Below are 20,997 nucleotides of genomic sequence, written 5' to 3' on the forward strand. Positions count from 1 at the left end.
CTGAAGTGATTTGACTTCCCCCGAAAAAGTCTATTCAAGCTGTATGTAGTAGTCAGGTATACCCAGAGATGCACAACGGTCTGTTACAATTGTATTGGCAGGACCAGACATTTCTCTGGAAGCAATTAAAAGGAATATCTGTGTGTAGCTCTTGATGCGAGGAAAGGAGGCAGGAACCTTGCTAATGTGATTATCATTTTAGTACGATAATGAAATAGTACTTTATGGAATGTCATAATGTTGAGGTGATTGTCCCTAAAAACAAAGGTGTAAGATGAATTGCAGCTATTGCTAATCAAGAAAGTTTATTGCTTGATTTTGGATTGGTAATTGCTCAGTTTTCAAAAAAGAACCTGGCCTCTGCTTTTCAGCTACCGTAGCAGTCTCCAACAATGGTCTAAAAAGCCACAGTTTTGTTTGCAAACTTTTGGCTGAGGTGTAAAGCAAAGTGACCCAAAGCAGTTGTATACTGAACTAGTCTGTACTTCCAGAGGTCATCAGGAAAGCAGTGAAGATCCAGCTGCAAAGAGAGGACTGATTTAGTTATTTGGTTATGGGCAAAGTAGCTTTCTCTTTTCAGTACCAGATCAAACTGATAAATGAGAGTTCTGTCTTGAAAATTACCAAATCTATAGATCATAGAAATGCTCCACTTCAGTTCTTTTTTTAAAAAAAAAAAAAAAAAAAACAAAAAAAAAAACAAACAAACATCATGCAACGAAATTATTATGAAATAAGAACTTTTAATTTCAGTCACCAAAACCAGCTACAACTAATGACTGGAAGCACCCTATAGTATACCAGAATGAAATTCTTGCCCTGCAAAAGTATGCCAGTAATGGTAAGCTCCCAGTAAGGGAATTGCTCATGCAGTCACTATTGTAAATGCTTCCGTGTCCTCTTACTTTCTCTGCGTTAGCTTGGGCAAGAATGGTCTAGAATTGCTAAAGAGGGGATTTTTTTGTTTATTTGTTTGGCTTACTCTTTCCGTTCTTCCTTTCTGTTGCTGCTTGTGTTGCTTCTCTGGAATATGTCTGCCATATGTGAAAAAAATATTGATTACTTTTTTCTTGAAAGGCATATGCATTTGGTAAGACTTTCACTGTCAGTAGGCTTTTATTTACAGCAGGGTTTATGCAGATCAAATCTCTAATCCAGAGCTTTCTGAAATACCTGCCTCTAGAGTTTTCCCACATTTTATCATCCATTCCAATACAAGCAAGAGACAAAAGGCTGAACAATGTTAATCACAGATTGACTGCTGGGAAAAATTGTGGTGAGAACAGATACCTCTCATGTTTACACCAGATCCAAAAGGTGCTGCTACGATAAGGATACAGGTGAAGTTGTCCTGGAGTCCCAGAACAGATTTCAGTGATGTCCTTGCCTTGCAAGTAAAATGAAATAAAAGTGAGAGGAATTTTGCATAGACTGAGTTTTCTTGTATTGCTTAGAGGGTATATGGCCTCTATTCTTATGTATCAGGTATATAGCTTAAGTTACATATAAATGGAAAGCGCTAGTTTGATGAAAATTAGTTCTGTATGCTTCAGAATCTACCATTTGTAATTTATAGTTTTTTTGTAACATATATGAACAGGAAGTTAATGTCTGGCTGCATATTTGGTCTCCATACGTAGTAGTTCAGCAAATACCTCCCACACTTATATTACCATATACAAACTTGAACTCCAGCTTAGGGAAGTAGTGGATACAAAGAACAAGTGGTGATAACTTGAAAATATTTAGAAGCAAGAAGGATGATAATGAATATTTAGGGTAGTGTTGGAACCACATTGTCTGTGAAGGGTTATGAACAAGCACATTTAATTAGAGTATCTAGGAAAATGCAATTGTGGAATATGTTGGACACTAGAATGGCCTCCCAGTGAGAGAAGCTCTTTCATTACAGCATGTTTAATTATATTTTCTTAAGTTGGAAGACAAGTCATAGGAGAGTGACAATTTCTGTAAGAATGAAAATAAAAATAAATGCATATTTCAATATTATGCATTTTTATTTGGGGCACAGCTGCAAGATGTATGAAAACCTCTTTGCTCTCAGAGAAAATAATGTCAAGATATGCTTTAAGTGGCTGCCTTTCCCTACCAGCCATAAAAGAGAAGTAACAGAATAATGACTTATACAACATATCCTGAGAATACTAGAAGAAAGAGCAAAGATATTCCTTAAATTATACCATAACTGATAAAAGCTGTAACGGTCCTCTTTCATAAAACTTAGACTGTTTTACTGAAAACAAAAGGACTACAGGGTGGGAAATAAGGAAGACAGTAAGCAATCTGCACACATGGTAAGCTTATACGGTATAACACATTTTCTCTGAGTCTTGGTGGGTACAATGCACATTTCAGCTCTTACCCATAACCATCTTGTATCTCATCTGTTTCACAGTCAAAACAATTTTAGAAACTGCTGTTGCTTTTATGTGGTCTCAGGCTGTTCTTCCTGTCCACCTACCTATCATAGTAGACACATACTAAACATCCCAAGAGAAACTAAAATTCCATCAGAGTTGATCCAGCAGGCAGTGGTTGATATGCTGCACTAACACTTCTCTGAGGAGTCCTGTGAGTTTCTGGACAACGTAATGTTCAGTTTCTGGGCAGAAAATTGCAGTTTTCAGCCTTCTGGATGGGGTGATTTATTTTCTGAGTATAATCAGCTGCAGTATTCTTGCAGTGTGCAAGCAAATTGAAGCAGTAACTCTGGGAGGTGGGAATTTGCCAATTTGTCTTAGCCTTAACTCCAAAAGCCAAAATACAACGATTTAAATGTGTGCACTAACTGTTTCACTGCTATTATTTTCCAGAAATATCCAGCTGCTTTGTTTTGTGGGCAGAGTTTGAATGGATTCACACTACTTCTTGTCCAATTTTCAGAGGGGCTTAAAAGCTTCCATTGCATCATAGCTTATAAATTAATTAAAGTACATTAATTTAGCATGGTCCATTGAAAACTTCCTGTCATAAGAGGAAGTATGTGACTATTTAATTTAGAAAATTATTCTGCTTCTCTCATCCCTCTGTTTTCTCCCCCATAGGACTGGGCTAGACATAACTAGAGCTCAGTGGGAAGAAAAGTCATGGTTCAGTAGGATTTCTTTTTTTTTTTTTTTTTTCCCTTTCTTCCTTAATTTACCTGGTTTATCTCATACTATTATGTAGCTGTTATATGTTCCTCTCTCCACCAGTCTTCTGGACACACCAAACTAATTACTAAAACAGTATTGTGGGTTAAACTATGGGAATGTTTCTGAAATTAAGTTCATTTCATAATGAATAAAAGGAGGGAAAAGGTTGCCTCTGCCAAATTACTGTGCTCTATCTGGGTTTATAACCTGATTATTCTTGGTCAGGCTCTTTGGAAAGGAGACACAGATCTTATTTCTGTAAATTTTAGCCAAATGTAAATAAGGACAAGCTACTGAATTGTTCAAAGGTAATAGTGAAAGCTATAAATACTGAGAGATTTACCAATGATAGCTAGATAACCACCCACCCAATTCAATACATTGTTTAATATATTCTTTAAATCAGATGTTGCCTTCATAACCATGAACTTATTCCACTCACCCTTGAATTATTTCTTTGAGCAGGAATCTGCGATAGCATGTCAAATTTTCTGTTGTAAAAGTATCTCACTAGGTGCTCAGTTGCTGTGTGCATTTGATTCAAGAGCAGTCTATTTTGTCTTATTTATGGCTCCATTACTCTCTCTAGCTGTGTAATACAGAGATGCATTACCCAGTATCTTAAACATACTGCTTGCAACCTTAGGCATTAATAAAATCCTACCTCTTATTTAAGAAAAATAAATGTGAGCAGCATTTCCTTCTAAAAGGCCACTTGAATTTTTTGGAAGCCCTAACTGGTACTTCTAGAAAAGACAAAAATCCTAAAAAAAATGTTTCATTTCTTTTGAAATTTAGGACACTTTCCCTCCTCTGTTCAGATTTTGTTTAGTACACAGCTATCCAAATTACCTCCCCAGACCTGTTTGTTTGTCCTCTACACTGTCAAAATCAAATCTTTGAAATTTATTGCCATGTAAAATATAGCCCTTAATGAGGTTACACTGCTGAGAGGAAACTGTTTCCACATAACAGACATGCAGCAAATTTGCAGTCCCTTACAGAGAAGGGCTCTAGGTTGTAACTTGAGGAAATCCATCTTAAAAATGAAATGCTGCATCTCTTCTTGCAGGAAGCCACTTCAGCTACAGACACACAACTTATTATAAAAAGCCTCAGAAAGCCAAGTTCCAGTGTTGCCGACCTGCTTGCTTTCAGGTCTGCTCACAGTGTCCATGCCTTTTCCTCTGTTATTGTTCTTGAATCTCATTGCTTGCTGTCCTTTTCAGCTGTATGTTTCAGCATGAAAAGTCATCTAGAATTACTTGGACTAGAAGTAGCTATTGGTTTTCCATGTGTATATCATCAGCTGTGGCCAGGGAATAGCAGCAATAACTTCGTATGGGAATAGCTAGGATCAAGGACAAAGTAACAGATCTTCAGGGAGAAGCCCTGAGGTTGTACTTCAGCATATAATGCCCCAGAGATGATCCAAGTATACGGTGTGGTCAGAGTTTAATAACATCAAATGGCCACACAAGTGAAGAATTAAGAAGCTGTTTGTCTGTAAAGAAGGAGGAGCAGGGCTCTCAGCCAGGTGAAGAAACAAGAGATGTTTGTGCTTCCTAGATAACTGCCATTATCATTTGGAAGTGGTCACCTCTGTTAAATAAGTGTGCTTTAAAAAAAATAAAAGGAATCTGACTATGCAGACTGAGGCTTCTTGGGCCACAAGGAAGGAATGTAAATAGTTTGTTCTGGAAAGAACTCTTTGATTAGTGATTAGTAAGCCAGGTTGTGGGGGATGCTTAATGCAATGGAAATTGAAGGAGGAAATGTGTCACTGGTAATAGCAGAGAGATGACCATCTCGACCCTTTGAGAAATGTTGATGGTTTTTACAGACTTGTAACAGATTAGGAAAGAAAACTGTGTTAACGTGGGCGAGAGCACAGAGCAGGAAAAACAACAGAAACTTGATGTATTTACTGAGGAAAGCAAAGGGTATGATATGGACTGTCTAGGAAGAGGGGTTTGCTATATGGCTCTGGTTAAGCTTTTTTTGTGAAAACTGCTAAATGAGAAATAGTTGGCTTTGTAAGGGAAACAATAAATAGAGGACTTACAAGACTGTTGGTCCTCCAAATATTTTCAGCCAAGCTGCAAGAAATATTTCCTGACAAAATAATGTTTATATTGAAACCAGGCTATTGTATTCATTCAGGACGCAAAAGTAGCTGGAGTTGACATGAAGGATTTAATGGATTAGATAGCAGTTTTTCAGAGTTACCAATGATTGTGACATTCTTGGAGGTTGGTTTGACATACATTTCAGGAACTGTCACTGGTTGTGAGTTTTGTTCGTTGGAGATACAAAATGTAGGAAAACAGTTATATTATTTTTGTACTGGGGAATTTGGGGGAGAGGGCACTGCTGAGAAAGTGATGTCTTCATTGAGGAAGAACTAAGCTTACTATTCTCTGTGCTTTTTCAGGAAGGTGGGGTGTTCCTGAAGTGCATTATAGCTCCAGAGGATACTTCTGTTGTCAGATTTTAAAATACAAACCAAATTAAGTTCTTTACTGGTTCAAGTATACACAAAATAACCTTAATTGATTGGAATTCCATATACTTTTATTTTCTAGAGTTGTAGTTAGATTTGGGGTGAACTCCTTTTAAAAAAAAAAAAAAAAGAAAAGAAAAAAGGCAAGCAAAAGACCTCTCTGACAGTCGTACCCATTTTAATGAAAATTGTGTGGAAAGTGATGCTTCTTTGACAAACATCTTCCTTGTGATGGCATGATAAATGCTTCCTAACACAATAGGAAGCAACTGAAGATCATTTGACAGAATGGTACAACGATGAGATGTCTTTTCTCTGTTTCATTTCATTGTTTGAATTTACTGGAGGGATTGCCTCTCTCCATAATACTATGGGGAAATAAAAATCCTTGTGGGTGAAGATACCAAAATCTAACACAAAATGTGTTACTGGGATTGTACTGCTGACCCTACTGATCGAGATAATGATAGAGATCAGGAGATGTTAAATGAGATAAGCTGCAAATTTAGTATAGGGAGCGGTAGTATTACACTTCAACTATCCATATATAGCCTTTATCAGGATAAGACATACAGATAAAATTTTGGATGCAATAAATTGTGCTTTCTAGTTTTACAATCTGTTAGAAATTATGCCATTCTACAATTGCTTTTGGGTGGTGCACAGGACCTAGTTGAGGATGTTTTAGTAGATAGCTCTCAGTAATAGCAACCTCATTACAGTGGTGTTTAGCATTGTGGCGGGAGAGAGCAGACCAAATAAAGTGTGTGAATGTTCTATTTCAAGAGAGGGAGCTACGTGAAAATTAAGTCCAATTGTCAGAAATAAATAAACAAAACACAGGAAAGCTCCAACTATCCTGGAGGTCATGTTTTTAAAAAAATGTATTTAAAAAAACCAACCAAACAACAAAACCAACAATTAAATGTGGGCTGGAGCACCTCTCCTGTGAAGACAGGCTGAGAGGGTTGGGGTTGTTCAGCCTGGAGAAAAGAAGACTCTGGAGAGACTTGATAGCAGCCTTCCAGTATCTGAAGGGCACCTACAAGAAAGCTGGAGAGGGACTTTTTACAAGGGCATGTAGTGGTAGGACAAGGGGTAATGACTTCAAACTTGAAGTGGGTAGATTCAGATTAGATATTAGGAAGAAATTTTTCACTCTGAGGGTGGTGAGGCACTGGAACAGGTTGCCCAGAGAAGTTGTGGATGCCCCATCTCTGGAAGTCTTCAAGACCAGGATGGACGAGGCTTTGAGCAACCTGGTGTAGTGGGAGGTGTCCTGGCCCATGGCAGGGGGGTTGGAACTAGATGATCTTTAAGGCCCCTTCCAACCTAAACCATTCTATGATTCTATATGTGACACCACTAATGAAGAAAGCATTAGTCCAGCAAATCCCTTTCCATGGTTCCATAAGTTAGGATGCCGTCATAGGAAAAGATTAGATTTTCAGAAGGGAAAACTTGCCCAAATTAAAAACAAAAAAAAAAACCAAACCAAACAACACGAAAGCACTGGAAAGTCCCCTTCTTTTTAAATAAAAAATCAAGAGGGCTAAAAAAGAAGCTGAGGGGCACCCTGCAGAGGATTCTTAAGCTGGTAACTAAGTGGTCTCATATCAAAAACAGGAGGTCATTTAGGAGATCAGTGAGCATAAAGTATAGGAGACACTCAGGGTTGATAAAGCCCTAAGAGTGAGGCTCAGTTCTTGGTATTGGACTGCTGAAGGCATTGGGAAGGTTTCCACTTTATGTGTTTTGTAGCAGCAGATCAGAAGAGCTAAGTCAGTTTATTGTAAATGTACAGAAACTATTAGGTAAAGATAGTTTAAACACCAGATGGATTCAGCTGGGAGTCTGAAAAAAATTCAGATGTGAAATAGCAGAACTAGTGGCCAAGGTGTGCAGTCTGCCACCATTAATGGTCACTGTGCCAGAGGAATAGTAGATTGAAGTCATGTTGGCAGCACACAAGCAGAGCTCTAAATGGGAGCCTGGAAACTGTTACAAACTGATAATTTTTACTTTCGTCTTACCAGGGATGGTAGAGTCTTCAACGAAGACTAGGACACCGAGTGCAGGAGTAAACAGTCTCTTTGGAGAATCACTATGGTTTATTTAAAGGGAAATCTGTTTCACTAAACTGCAGCACTCTGAGGGTGTCAGTAAGCATGTGGATAAAGGGCATCCCAGGAACATAATGGATTTGAATTTTTTTAAAAGCCTTTGACAATGTTCTATATCAATTCTTATTAAAAAAAAAATGTATTGGAGGAGATGTTCATTACTAGTCTTGCAGCTGAGTAGAGTTGAAAGCCAAATAGGGTACAGTAATCACTTATTAATCACTTATTTTTTTGAATGGCACAGTCAGTAGTCATGTCACTCAGGGATTCATGCTGGGAGCAATTCTTGTCAACATCGTCATTCCTGACCTGAAGAAGATAGTGAACAGTAGTTTGTGGGCAATGATATACTTCTCTGCATAGTCAAATGCTATGTCAAGGAAAGGAACTCCAAAAGGACTTGTAAAACAGAGTGGGTAGGCAAATCAGTGGTAGAAGAGCTTTAAATGCAGAATAAAGCATCTAGGTAAAAGTCATCTAAACCTTCTTTATACAGTATTGAACTGAGTCACAATACAGGAAAAACGTCTTGGAGTCATCACTGGCAGTTCTCTGAAATCATTGGCTCAGTATAAGTAATTTTCAAAAAACCCAACAATATGTCATCATCGCCATATTTCCAGGAAGGCTATTGATAACAAGACAGAGGTTCTGTTTTGTCATTATACAAAACCTTGGTGTGCCCATACCTTGAATGTTGGATGTCTGCATCTCAAGAAGGAAGTAGCGAATTAGAGGTGATACAAAGGCGATAGAGTAGCTGCCTTAAAAGGAAACGCGTAGAAGTCTGAGATGCTTCAATTCAAAGAGAAGGCTGAGCTGTAGATGCAGTCAAAGTGTACAAAATCAGCACTGGATAAACTGAATGTGGAATTGTTCACCAAATTGTGCAATACAAGAAACATTAAATGAAAGTCTTTTACACGTCAGGTTTGAACCTCTTGAGCTTGTTGCCACATGAGGTCGTGAAGTGGGGTTCAGCAGGTTCAGAAAGGGATTTGGCACATTCATGGGGAATATGGATACTAACAGGATAGGGCCAGGGATAATATCTTCTGATATTCCCTAGTACAAAAATAATGGATGCTGAAGAAGTATGAGAGGAACACACTGCAGGAAGCGATAGGCTGGTGTGCTCGCCCTAAATGCCGTCTTTTGTTGCTACTCCTGGAAACAGAGTGCTAGGCTACAGCTACCTCTGTTGTGATCCGGTAGGATATTATTTCTTACATTTTTATGTTTTGGTTGTTTAATTAAGACATTTGCTCAGAATTTTAAATGGTCTCAGGGCAGGAGGCTGACTGAGTTTCTCTGAGAGAATGGCTTCTCCTAACTGTGATCCACTGGTATTGCTCAGTACCAGAAAGGAAGAGTAGACTGGTACTTTTTTTACTGATGTCATACATCTTCACTTCTTCCAGTTTCTTTGTGTCCAAAGTTATCCAATCAAAGTGATGGAGTACTGTAGCTTAATGAGTAACCACATTTGAGCTGATGCACGGTGACCAACGAAATGCAGCAATTACCTGCCCCTCTTGCCAAGTAAAACACAGTAGCTTAAACCATGATTTAGTCTGACAAACGATTTGTGGTTTAAACGTAGTACCTCTTGATTCACAGACCAACATACAGTCAGTTACTGCAGTTTGAGTCATGAATGTTAACTCATTAGGCTCCAGTACTGAAATGTTTTCCAACTGAAATCTTTACCGCTATCCTTTTTATTTTCTCTCTCTTTTACCAGGCTCTTTCTCCATAGTATTCGGCACTCTAGCCTTACTTAGGAAAGGACTGTGTGTGTTTGAGGATTAGACGTGAGTGTAACTTGCTGGGACCCAGAATTCCGGATTCGATTCAACAAATGCTGTTTAGATCATTCGGTGCTTTGGTAACTGATGTAATGTCAAAGTCACTGATGCAATGAAACACACGTGCGGTCTTGGCTGTGGAAGCAGCGTCTGACAGAGCTGGATCAATGACTGCATAGCTTTTAAAGGGAGTTCTTGTCAACACAAGTGCAACAGAGCCCCATCTCCTCTCTATCCGTGACTAGAAGAAAGGAATGAGAAACCACTTTGAACCATATGGTGATTCCTTCTTAATGAAATAGGGGTCTTGAGCTTGGTATGTTCTCTACAGTTCAGTTTACTTTTTGTATCTTGCAGAAGGTATATTGGGTGCATCTTGCTGCACTTTGTCTTGTGCACAGAAGATTGCAGGTCAAATAAGCATGAGGAAATTAAAAGAAAAAAAAGGGGAAAAAAAAAAAAACCAACTGTAGGAAAAGTAGAAAGAAGGGAAAGAGAATCAACCTGGAACATTTCATATCTCTAATCTCTTAGCTGTTGTCTTGCGGTCAGATACCTCTACACAACATTGACAACCGAAATAGTCTAATGACTGTTGGCTAGGAAATGACTACATTTAAAATGTGACAACAAAGGAACTGCCATTAACAATACTAGTAATTCTTACTTGTTAACAAACACTTTTTACTGCCTTCCATCTGCGTTGTTGTATCACGTTGCAAGCATGGAGCTTTGAACATCTTTAGACAGTTAGCATGCTCTTAAACATCCAGACCTGCCACTATTGAAAAGAGTGAATCAAACATGCAAGCATAGGAGCAGAACAGGGATCACCTTGTTCTTTCGATGATTATCTTATATATAGCTAAGTAGCAACAGACCAAAATGACAGGGTATGCATCAGCAATGCTGGCCTGTTTGACTAATTCTAAAATGAATATTGGAAATGCAAAAACTGAAGGGTATATGTCAAGAAGCTAAATATGGATTCATACAACAGAGGTTGTTGCACAGCACATTTCTTGTCTCTGCCTGTAGAAGTCTTCCTCTTAGCAGGAGGGGGACAATCACTCTGTCTAATGTCTTTCTGAAATGATTAAAATTCCACTATAACTGCAGTCCCCCCAGAATGTTAAATTAAGGGTTTGTGGTATGATGGAAGGTTTTTTCTCCCTCATTTTTTTCAACTCGCCCTTGTAGCAGTGAAGGCCTGACCTGCTCTTTCACCTGCAGATCAGTATTAGTTTTGATAGAGGATTGCAGAACTGAGAGACAAATTAATCCACAATTAATTTGGATTAATTAACCTGTACTAGAAGGTTTGACACACAACCTTAGATGTTATCCCTGTTTTGCAGGCAGGTCATGGTCATTAGGACCTGTTGGTGCACCCAAAGCCCTGACAAGTCTCACCAGGACCCTCCACCCATGCACCTCCTGCCCAGTGCTTCTGGAGCTTCACTTCAGCTTGGGCCCCCAGTCTGAACCTGAGCTACATCACAGTGTACGTGTGCTCAACCCTGTCCCTGCTGCCCTGATTTTCTCACTGGGCTTCCTGAATTGACCTCAGATTTGACTAATTACCTTTCCATGATCACCAGACTGTCACCACCACCACCCCATTGTCCTGGTCAGGGAGGTAATGACTCCTGCCTGGCTTGTGGCTGTCTGTAGCCACAGCCTTGTGGAGCAGCCCAGCTCTTGTTCCCTGGCTGTCAGCTCAGGCTTCTGTGAAGGACCTATGGTTATACTGCCAGACATGCTGCAGTGTAACATAGCTTGGGCAAGGACTGGGGGAGCCTGACCTGAGCTTAAATGGGGCTTCTGGGGCCATGGGCAGAGGGTATGGGGTAGAACATGTACAGATGGGGCTGGTCAGGACAATTAAGGGAAATTAGTGCATTTGGGGCCCTGATGCAGAAGAAACAAAACTTGCGTAGCTTATTGGTACTGGAACTGAGAAAGGCAAAGAGGTTTTGTAGCTATTAATGTATTATCTCAAGGGGTGGGGGAGCTGTGGCACAGTGGCCAGCAGTTGGTTAGTTTATGTGTGAGTTCAACTCTGTTATTGCTGAGGTGTTTTCTTTCTTCTTTAGAAAACGTGAGTGGAGGGGATCAAGAACCTTGCTGTACTTCTGAGCATAGTGCATTTAATCCATGCAGTGTCCAAAACTTTTCATTAACTTGTCACTTGACCTTACTGAAAAGAAATAGACAAAAATAAATGCTTTTCTTATCTTTGATATTATTTATCTGTATTGATTTTGAGAAAATATGTATACAAATGCAGATTAAAATATATTCTGACTTCGTACTTCCAGGTTCCTGAGCATGCAGAACTTGCCTGGATTCTTGGGTGCTTAACTAATGTGCCACGTCTGCTACGCTTGCCCCAATGGAAGGTATGGATAGTTTCATAAATTGAAAGGAATTTTATGGGAATTCAGTAGAATTGCTGTCCTTGAAATACTTGTTATCTGTGAAGTATCAATTGTATCTCAGTTATCATTGCTTTAAGTTTAAGTAACTCTCTAGTCCTATGGTAGAAGGAGGAAAATGTGTCTTTCCAGGTGTGTTGCTATCAGTGAACATTTTTCTGCTGGAAGATACAGGATAATATTTTTGGCAGAGACTTGCAGAAACTGGTACTGAAAAAGAGGGTTGTTTAGTGTTGTTAAACTGATTTTGCTAGAATGCTTGGAGTTATTTCAATGCTTATTTAATAATGCAAAACAACTACAAGATACTGCAGTGAAAACCTTTAGCCTTGCTGATTAAGGATTTCCATAAACAGCTTTTCTTTTTCCCATTGTGAAGAGTGGCTATTCTGTAGGTTTTTATGGAAGAGGGTGCAAAAGAAGCATATGTTGGAAGAGTATAGAAATTATAAATATTAAAAACATGCTGAGTGATAAAGTTAATGCACCTTAAATGTTTGCCTTTACAAGTTTCAAATGTTCATCTTCTTAATCTTGGTACTGTATCAGCATGACTGCATCAACTGAATTCTTGCATTTAATTTCCTTCTATTTTATTTTGGCATTTAGTAAACAGAAAAACCAAAAGGCAAGAGAGAGAAGTATCAAAAAAGGAGGGAAAAAAAATCTTAAGAGCAGTTTGGCTTGCAGAGTTCAGAGCAGTCTTAAACATCTCCAGATGTTTTCTTTTTTCCTGTTTTTCTTCCTAATTAAATAAAAACAGTAAAACTTAAATACAGCAACCAGCGTTAATGCATGGCATAGATTAAAGCCAACCTTTTCAAACCTGAGGTTCTAAAGTTAAGCTCTTAAATCCAGCTTTGACTGGATTGACTTTCCAAATCTACGGATAGGTGTTACAGGTGCTAGGCTTTGCAAATTAGGTCCCGTGAACCCTAGGCACTTAAAGATGTAGACAGAAGGCAGGATCTGCATGAGAGGGTAAGAAAAATCTAAAGATATTTGAATAGTCTTAATGAAATAATTGAGATTTTAAGGGTTTTAGTGTATTTAACTGTTGTTAAAAACAAAAAGTAGGTATGCTATTGCTAGAACAGAGTGAGTATCTGTAACCTGACTGTCTTGGTTTAAACGATCTATATCCTGGAGCAGTAAAAGGTAGAGTGAGTGGATTGTGGGGAGCAGCGTGAACTAATGGAGAGAATACTGGACTCTGCCTCTGTAGTTCTTGGTTTTCCTCCTAGCTGTCACTGACTCTCCAGGTGACTGTTTAGTCACTATGCCTTGATCCTTTTTCCGTGAAACACGGTATCAATGCCTTTTTATACCTCTATTATAAAGCATTTCAAAAACTTACTGCTGAAAATGCTATTTTAAAAGTAGGTTTTATCAATACTAAATGTAATAACCCAACCTGATTGTTTTGTATTTGTAATCACTTTTGTTAGTAAGATTACAAACAGAAAGAAAACATAAGCCTATGTTTTCTCCTCACTATAATGTCGGAACAGTGTAGGGAAATTTGTAAATATAGGACATAAAATGGGATGGTTTTATTCACAAGGAGCAGATTTTACATGGCCCACTTTTCTCTAGAGTTAGGCAGTAAGTTACTCAAATTAGTTGGCATTCTAATTAATTAAAATCACAGACTTTGACATCACTAGCCAAACGTGTGATTCGTTTCTGTTTTTCTTTTGCAAACAGATGAAGCGTGCCAGCCAGAATAACGATGGAACTGTTGGTTTGTTGACTTATCCAGTGCTTCAAGCAGCAGATATTTTGCTGTACAAGTAAGAGGCAGAATGTGAGCCCATGGGCAGTGTCTGTTCAGCTGCATTAGAATGAATGTTCATCAGGTCAACATGCTAACTTATTAAGTGGGGGAGCTGGGTGTGATTAGATCAGAAAATTGGAAATGGATGACAGCTTTTTACCTCTCAAGTGGCTGGTTGAAAATTAGCCTGGTTTGAAATCAACTGGCAGGGCTGTAAAGAGAAAAAGCTGGTAACTTCAGAACAAATCTTAGGGAATTATAACACAGTGATGTTGAATTATACATGTTACGCTTTCATGTGCATATACATATTTTTTTTTTAAGTAGTTACGCTTTATTTTATGCAGTATACTGTAGAGATACTTAAGCTGGCTATATATAGTATACCTGTATTAGTGTGGGATTTTGCGTAGGCCTGTTGATACTGATGAAGAAGTGAGTAATTTACTGCACTTTGTGATGCCTGGGCTAGTTCAGTTTTCTCTGTGGTGTACTGTGTGCTGCAATGGAAATACACCCTAATGAGGGACTGATGACTCAGCATGGCTTAAGTTTGTAGCCCAGCCAATAGAGCTTGTAGTGCATTGTTGTGACTGGTTGTATTTCATAATATGTTTTAAACTGTCTCAATAGGTAAATGTTGGAGACACTGCACTATGTATTAATTATTTTTATGTTCTGAGCATATGTACTTTGTGGAATTGTTCTGAAGTGAAGTTGTGAATATTTGTTGGAACAGAGAAGTAATACAGAACTATGAGGACAGAGTAACCAAGATTAGCCAGCTGTTAACCCAGAAAAAATGTATCTAGAAAAATCCTAAGTGATCATTAGTAGGGGAAAACCATAATGTTAGAAGACCAGTAGATGATATTTCTAATTCACTTGGATTTTAACTAAAAATAATGGGAAGCCAGCAAAAGTCAAAATGAACTTGAACATTAAAATAATCTTCAAAGCAGCGAGTCCCAGTTGATTGTCAAGCAGTATTTAAGGGTGAAATTTAGACAACTTTATCAGAAATGACCTTGTTTTGATTGAGCTCAACCATGTATGCTTCCTCCATCTCTAATAAGATCATGGGATTCATCATTCCTTAGTGAAGCCTGTGGTTTGTTTGCTACCACGTGTATTAACAGCAGGCTGTCCAGATAGAGCACAAAACAAGGAAGTGAAAGAGAAACAGTATCTCTTTGAAGATACTTGACATAGTATCTTTAATAAGGAATGTTTCAATGTAAAAACATAATATAGGGAACAAGAATCAGGGTGAAATGGAAAAACGTGAAGGGAACAGCAGTCATGAAGAAGAACTAAGAGCTGGAGGAGGGGGAGAAACAGTACTAATTCAGATGAACCAAGGATCAAAGAGACAGGAAAATGGACAGAAGGTAAATATATGACAGAAAAGAATAAAAATAGCACCAGGACAGAAATATTTAAAAAACAGCAAGGAAAAAGGCAAAGAATCATGCAGAGGCATTTATAAAGACAATATGTTTTCTGTTTAGTGGCAAACTTTGTGAATATGGAACCATTTTGGCATATGGAAACGTTTCTTTTGACCTGCTTAAAGTATATTGATTATGGTAACTGATTTTCTTTCTGTTAGTTGTAGGCCACTGTGATTTCCTATTGGCTACTGTAACTGTTTTTAAGTTGCCTTGCTGATTATTTGGTGGGGAATAAAGGTGGACAAATTGATTCCTGGATGTCGGCCCAGTAATTCAGAATCGGAAGGAAGGAGTACCGTGTTGAACTGAAATTTTCTGGGAACTTAAAAGATGCATAGTGAACTTTCTTACACTGGAACATATCCAGGATTCAGAGCTGAATACCCCACAAGCCTTAGGAAAAAAATCTGCTGGGGGAGGGGAGAGTAATCAAAAGCTGGCAAGACTTCAAGTCTGCCTCATCTAAAAGAATCATACATTTTTAGCGAGTATGATTAACTGTGGGAAAGAATCACCAGGGGAAGTAATGGATTCTTCACCTCCTCATGTCCTCTGATGCAGACTGTGTTTTCCTCCAGAACCACATTCAAGCTATTGAGTTCATTACGGAAGATCAAATGATCCTTTGATCCTAATAGTTCTAATCTATGAATGATAACACTTGTGGCAGTAGAGGCACTGGCCCACATGATATTTATATAATGGTGACCTATGAGGAAGAACCACCCTCTACTTTCCTTCCCTTGATAATCCATGGTACTAACTTCTCGACAACAGTTATGTTTTCCTGAGACTTAACAAGGCAAGGTGCTTGCACTTTATGCCTCGCAGATCTTTCTCACTTTGTTTGCACACTGTAACACGTGCTTTTTGATCTCTGAAGACACAGCAGGAGAAACTACAAAAACCTTTCTTTGAGCTGAGTTTAATGATTTGCTCTTATTGGTACTTTTACCATACACGTTTTCGTGAAGGGCTGTTTCTGCCCTTGGAGATGTGCTTCAGTTCAGCCCAAAAAGCAGGCTCATCCTGGCATACAGTCAGTTTGGGATCTTGTTCCCGCAGCACCTATATCTAGTTGGGACTGTTTGGCTGAATCTGGCCCTCACTCATGGGAGAAACTGTGACAGCCTTGAGTAACATTTCAGCAGAACTGGAGAGCTTTGCTGAGTTTCCTGTGTCTGTCTTTTATTAAAAGGTCGACACATGTTCCTGTTGGAGAAGATCAAGTCCTGCACCTGGAACTAGCCCAAGATATAGCACAACATTTCAACAAGAAATACGGACAATTCTTTCCTGTGCCCAAAGCCATTTTAAGTGAGCTGGTCTTGGTTATTTTTTTTTCTTTCCCCTTAACTGCACTTCAGGGTTGAAGATGGATTAAAATATTGTGGAAATAGTTTCAGGGACCAAGAAAAGGGAGCGGAAAATTAAAAACTGACAAGAGACTAAAGGCTGTGAAACTGAACTCCCAAGATAGACATAAGGCTTTACAAATCCCCTGTAGAGGAATGTATGTGACGTATGGTATTCTAGTCCGGGGGGCAGATGCGCTCTGCTGCTGCTGGTCAGCCTTGCTCTTCAAGTATTGGATGTTTTAAGAGTAGGGTCTCTGGTCCATGTTGCTAGTTCAGGAGACATGTAAGGAACAAGACAAGAGACTTCTAGCAAGCAGAATTCCTCAATGTCTGAGTGGTAGGTGTTTTCATTAAGCATGCTAAACAGCTTGTAGGTTTATTGCTATGATGCTTAAAAATCTTTTTAAGTGTATTTAATATATACTTGCGTATTTCAGCAAGCACCTCTTACAGAACTTAGACTTGCTGGTTTTGATCTTAGACTCAGGGAGACTTATAAGGAAAATCTTCTCAGCCATTTTTGAGCTATAAGGTCATAGGCCGGGGGTGAGGAGGAGTCAGATGGCGCAAATGGCATGTTTGTTAAGAAACGTGAAGAATTGGGCAAGGAAGAAGCATTGCATCTTTGTTGTAAGTAATGTAGAGGAATGCACAGCAGAGACCTTCGCCCCCAAAAGGGCAAGGAGCTCTCACCTTAGAAAAGACAGGCAGTAATAAACCTTTCTCAATTTTCAAGCCTCAGTGACAAAAATGGTGTTAGACCCAGAGTGGAGCTTAGAGAATACTGGGTATTGCAAGCTTTGTAGTTTCTAAAGAACAATTAAACACTAAGAACTGTAATGAGGAGCTGAGTATAGCCTATGATGCAGGTGAGACTGTTTCCCAGGAAATAAAAAGCTCGATTTGAGAAGAAGAGGGGAAAAAAAAAAGAAAAAAAAGAACTTTTTGCTTTCCTCAGGAAAAGCATACCTTCGTAAGTGCACAAGTACGTGCAAATCAATGAAATATCCTAGATGAATGGAGGAGCTAAGGACCTATTCAGACTCACTAACTGTAGGCAGTTACCTGGCACTTACCTGTAGGAGTACCTGGTCTCCTTCAAATTTACAGAAAAGAGATAGACTCTTCCAAAAGATGATTCAGAACAGAGCACTTTCTGGGGCAGTCTGGATTGTACCCTGGAAGAACACTAACCCTTTCACCGAGTACATAATCAGTATGTGGGTAGTTTAGCTGGCTGTATTAGGTGTCTAAAAACAATTGGTGTGAGTACTTTCTACACCAGTGGTACTTTGTGTACTCCATGAATGGTGTTTGTTGGTGAAAGACTGAAACAGTTTGGGTTGTTGCTGTTAAAGTATTTTGCAATATTCCTCAAATGCTACTGTTCTGTTTCATGTACACATGTATATCTTAGTAGTTTGTACAATACTCACACCTCTCTTATCTGAACAGTGCTTTTCGTCAAACAGAGCTGCTTAGTGTTCAATTGGGGAACTTTTGATAACTGTCTTTACTGATATTTAGGACAATTACCTAGAGATTTTGGGTGGAAGACTTTCCTAAAGTGAGGAGAGTAACTGTTCTGGGATTCTGTTTTTTTACCAGTGGATTTAACCTGTTTCTCCACTGTTGAAGAACCTTTCAGTAATGTGCAGTTCGTGCTCTCTGGGTAACTTGTCTGTAGTGGCAGGAACACAAGGGAGGAGAGCATTTGGGGGAAAATCAGCACATAGCCACAGAAAACGTTAGGAAGTATCCCATCAGAAGTTTCTGCTTGGTGAGGAGGGAAGAAATGGAGCAGGTTTTCATTTAGTGTATGGGAGGAGAAAAGTAACTTAGAAGAACAGGGAGGGCCTAAGGACTAAATAGGAGCGTACACGATTGTGCTTACAATTCATTTTTAAGCAAGGACAGACAGAGAACTTTGTCATGCTTCTGCAAAGTGTTCTTAGCAACTGTCATAAGATACCATTGTCTCTATGTGTTCATAATTATTCTTTTTTTTTTTTTTAAGGTACAACAAGGAAAATAAAATCCCTCAGAGATCCAACAGTGAAGATGTCCAAGTCAGATCCACAGAAGTTAGCTACTGTTAACATAGCAGACAGCCCTGACGAAATAGTGCTGAAATTCCGCAAAGCTGTGACTGACTTTACCTCTGAGGTGACCTACGACCCAGCTGGTCGCCCGGGTGTCTCAAATCTGGTGTCCATTCATGCTGCAGTAACAGGGCTTAGCATAAAAGAAGTGCTGCACCAATCTGCTGGTCTCGACACTGCTCGCTACAAAATGGTGGTAGCGGAGTCAGTTATTCAAAAGTTTGCACCTATCAGGAATGAAATCAAGAAACTCCAGGAAGACAAATCCCATCTGATAAAGGTTTTAGAGGATGGAGCAGAGAAAGCCAAAGAACTGGCTTCCCCCATCTATCAAGAAATAAGAAGACTGGTGGGATTTCAGTAGAAACTGCTGAGTAGTTGCAAGGACTTTTGTTTCTTGGGACGGACATTTTGTTATTCGTATCTTCTTAATCATTTTGGTTTGAAACAAAAACTTTTTTTTTTCCGTGAAAAACCCAAGTAGAACATTGCAGGTGTTTGTATTAAAAAAACGTGCATAAAGCCAGATATTTCCAGTGGGACCAGCATTGAGCTTGTCTGGATAGTCAAAGAGGGAGGACGGAAGCAATCATAATTCACGAAGAAATCCTGCAAAAGCAGAATATAAGACTGCTCAAGTGGGGGTTTGGGCTTTTCCATTGACCACTGCAGGAATCTGAGGTACAGGCGACATGATCAGAATCTGGCAGAAAGATCTGTAATCTTATCAAGGACATCCTTAGCTGTGCATGTCATCTCATTACAGATGGACGACACATCCTTTTGGTGGTTATTCAGCTTTGATATGATGGCTGAATGTGTTCTTGGATAACCAGAATAAAAGCACAGGCTCACAAATCAAAAAGCTCAGGGTGATGAAGAGAGAACTTACTGCCTCTCCATATCATGTCCTCAAACTCAGTGTAATTTTGTATCTGTATCTAGTTTGTGTGAAGTGAGTCAGTGTATCTTATGGATACAGATAAACATACTCTATAACTCCCTGTGACTACTGTGCTAGATGGCCTCTTTGAGAGTCACTTCAAAGAACCCAGAGAGTGGACTTGAATTTCATTTCTGCCACCTGTGCCATCCTGCTGGTCAGGTCTAAAGTACTGCAGTGAGAAACAGCATGTGCTTCAGCTGCTCCTATTCCACCTGCTGTTTGATTTAGCAGAGAGCTCCAGGATTTTCAGTTCAGCATCAAGTCTAGGATTCCTTTAGAAAAGGTGCAGGGGAAAAGATGTAATCTTGTGTGAAAGAAATGTTAGGTTGAGAAATCTGAGAACTTCCTGTAAAATTTACAAAATTACTTGTTTAGAAAATTGCGCTGAAGTCAGAGCCGGACTGAGATTAAATAGATCTTTATGAAATCTCCCTAATGAGCCTCAAGAAAGCTCAGTGGTGGGAGAATGGTGTTAGCTTCTGCTGATCTTAGGCCTCATGAGACCCACAGACTGAGACCCACGAACCACAGCATTTGTTGGGGAATGTGTGGCAAAGGGGAATTGCCAAAAGGATACACACTCTTCCAAAGAGGGGATAGTAGTACATGTTAAAAGGTAATGAAAGCCCTACTGGTCCTAGGCTAGTGTATTTAAGTGTATCATTGCACTTAATGGTGCTGTGTTTAAAATTGCTGTACTGTAATGTAAATTGAGTTCATCCTGTACTCTGGCAGCTCATAACCGTTATATGCTTATGACATTTGTCACGAAGGATTGCAGTCTTGCATGACCGAGTTACTAAAACTGGGAGGGTTTCTGTGTAGTGCAGTTGTTTGTTTGGGTTTTATTAAAAAGAAAGTTATTTAGTTTTAAATTTAGTTAATTACCATAGTGAGGTGATTCAGAAAGAATTATTTAATTTTGCAAAACAAGAAGTTGTAGACTGAGTGTCTGTGGATCCCTACTGAGACCTGTATTTATTTGTTAGGGATCTGAAGAAGAGACCTGCCATGCAAGAACTTGATGATGACATACTTTCTAAAGTTAGTCAAGAGCAGAGTGGATGGAGACAGAATGATGGGAAACCAAACTTGGTGTAGACAAGTCAAAGGTAATGTTCTCTGGAAAGAATAAGTGTATTCAAAAGTAGTCCCTATTTTCAAATTAGCTGTAGCGGATTAGGAAAGGGCACAGTTATAACTGTGCATATTTAGGTAGTTTTACAAAACTTTTGTCAGTGTTTAACAGCTGCATTAGTCTGCATGGGAACTAAGACAAAAAATTAAGGCACGCATGTTACCGCTGCTTACTGACTTGGCATAAAGTGTTTGC

The 20,997-nt window shown here is 39.1% G+C and overlaps 1 protein-coding gene across 1 annotated transcript in view; it reads left to right on the forward strand.

Moving 5' to 3' along the window:
* WARS2 (tryptophanyl tRNA synthetase 2, mitochondrial) overlaps positions 1–19,082 on the forward strand; it is a gene marked incomplete at its 3' end in the record, with an annotated part of 44,346 nt that extends 25,264 nt beyond the window's left edge. Inside the window, exons 3-6 of the mRNA XM_082498757.1 lie at positions 11,911–11,991; positions 13,735–13,820; positions 16,457–16,575; positions 18,634–19,082. Coding sequence (XP_082354883.1) covers positions 11,911–11,991; positions 13,735–13,820; positions 16,457–16,575; positions 18,634–19,082 — 735 coding nt within the window. The remainder of the gene's footprint in view (positions 1–11,910; positions 11,992–13,734; positions 13,821–16,456; positions 16,576–18,633) is intronic.
* Between the last annotated feature and the right edge of the window lie 1,915 nt (positions 19,083–20,997).

The sequence above is a fragment of the Vanellus vanellus genome (genome assembly GCF_965231255.1).
Source record: "Vanellus vanellus genome assembly, chromosome: 1".
Lineage (NCBI taxonomy): Eukaryota > Metazoa > Chordata > Aves > Charadriiformes > Charadriidae > Vanellus > Vanellus vanellus.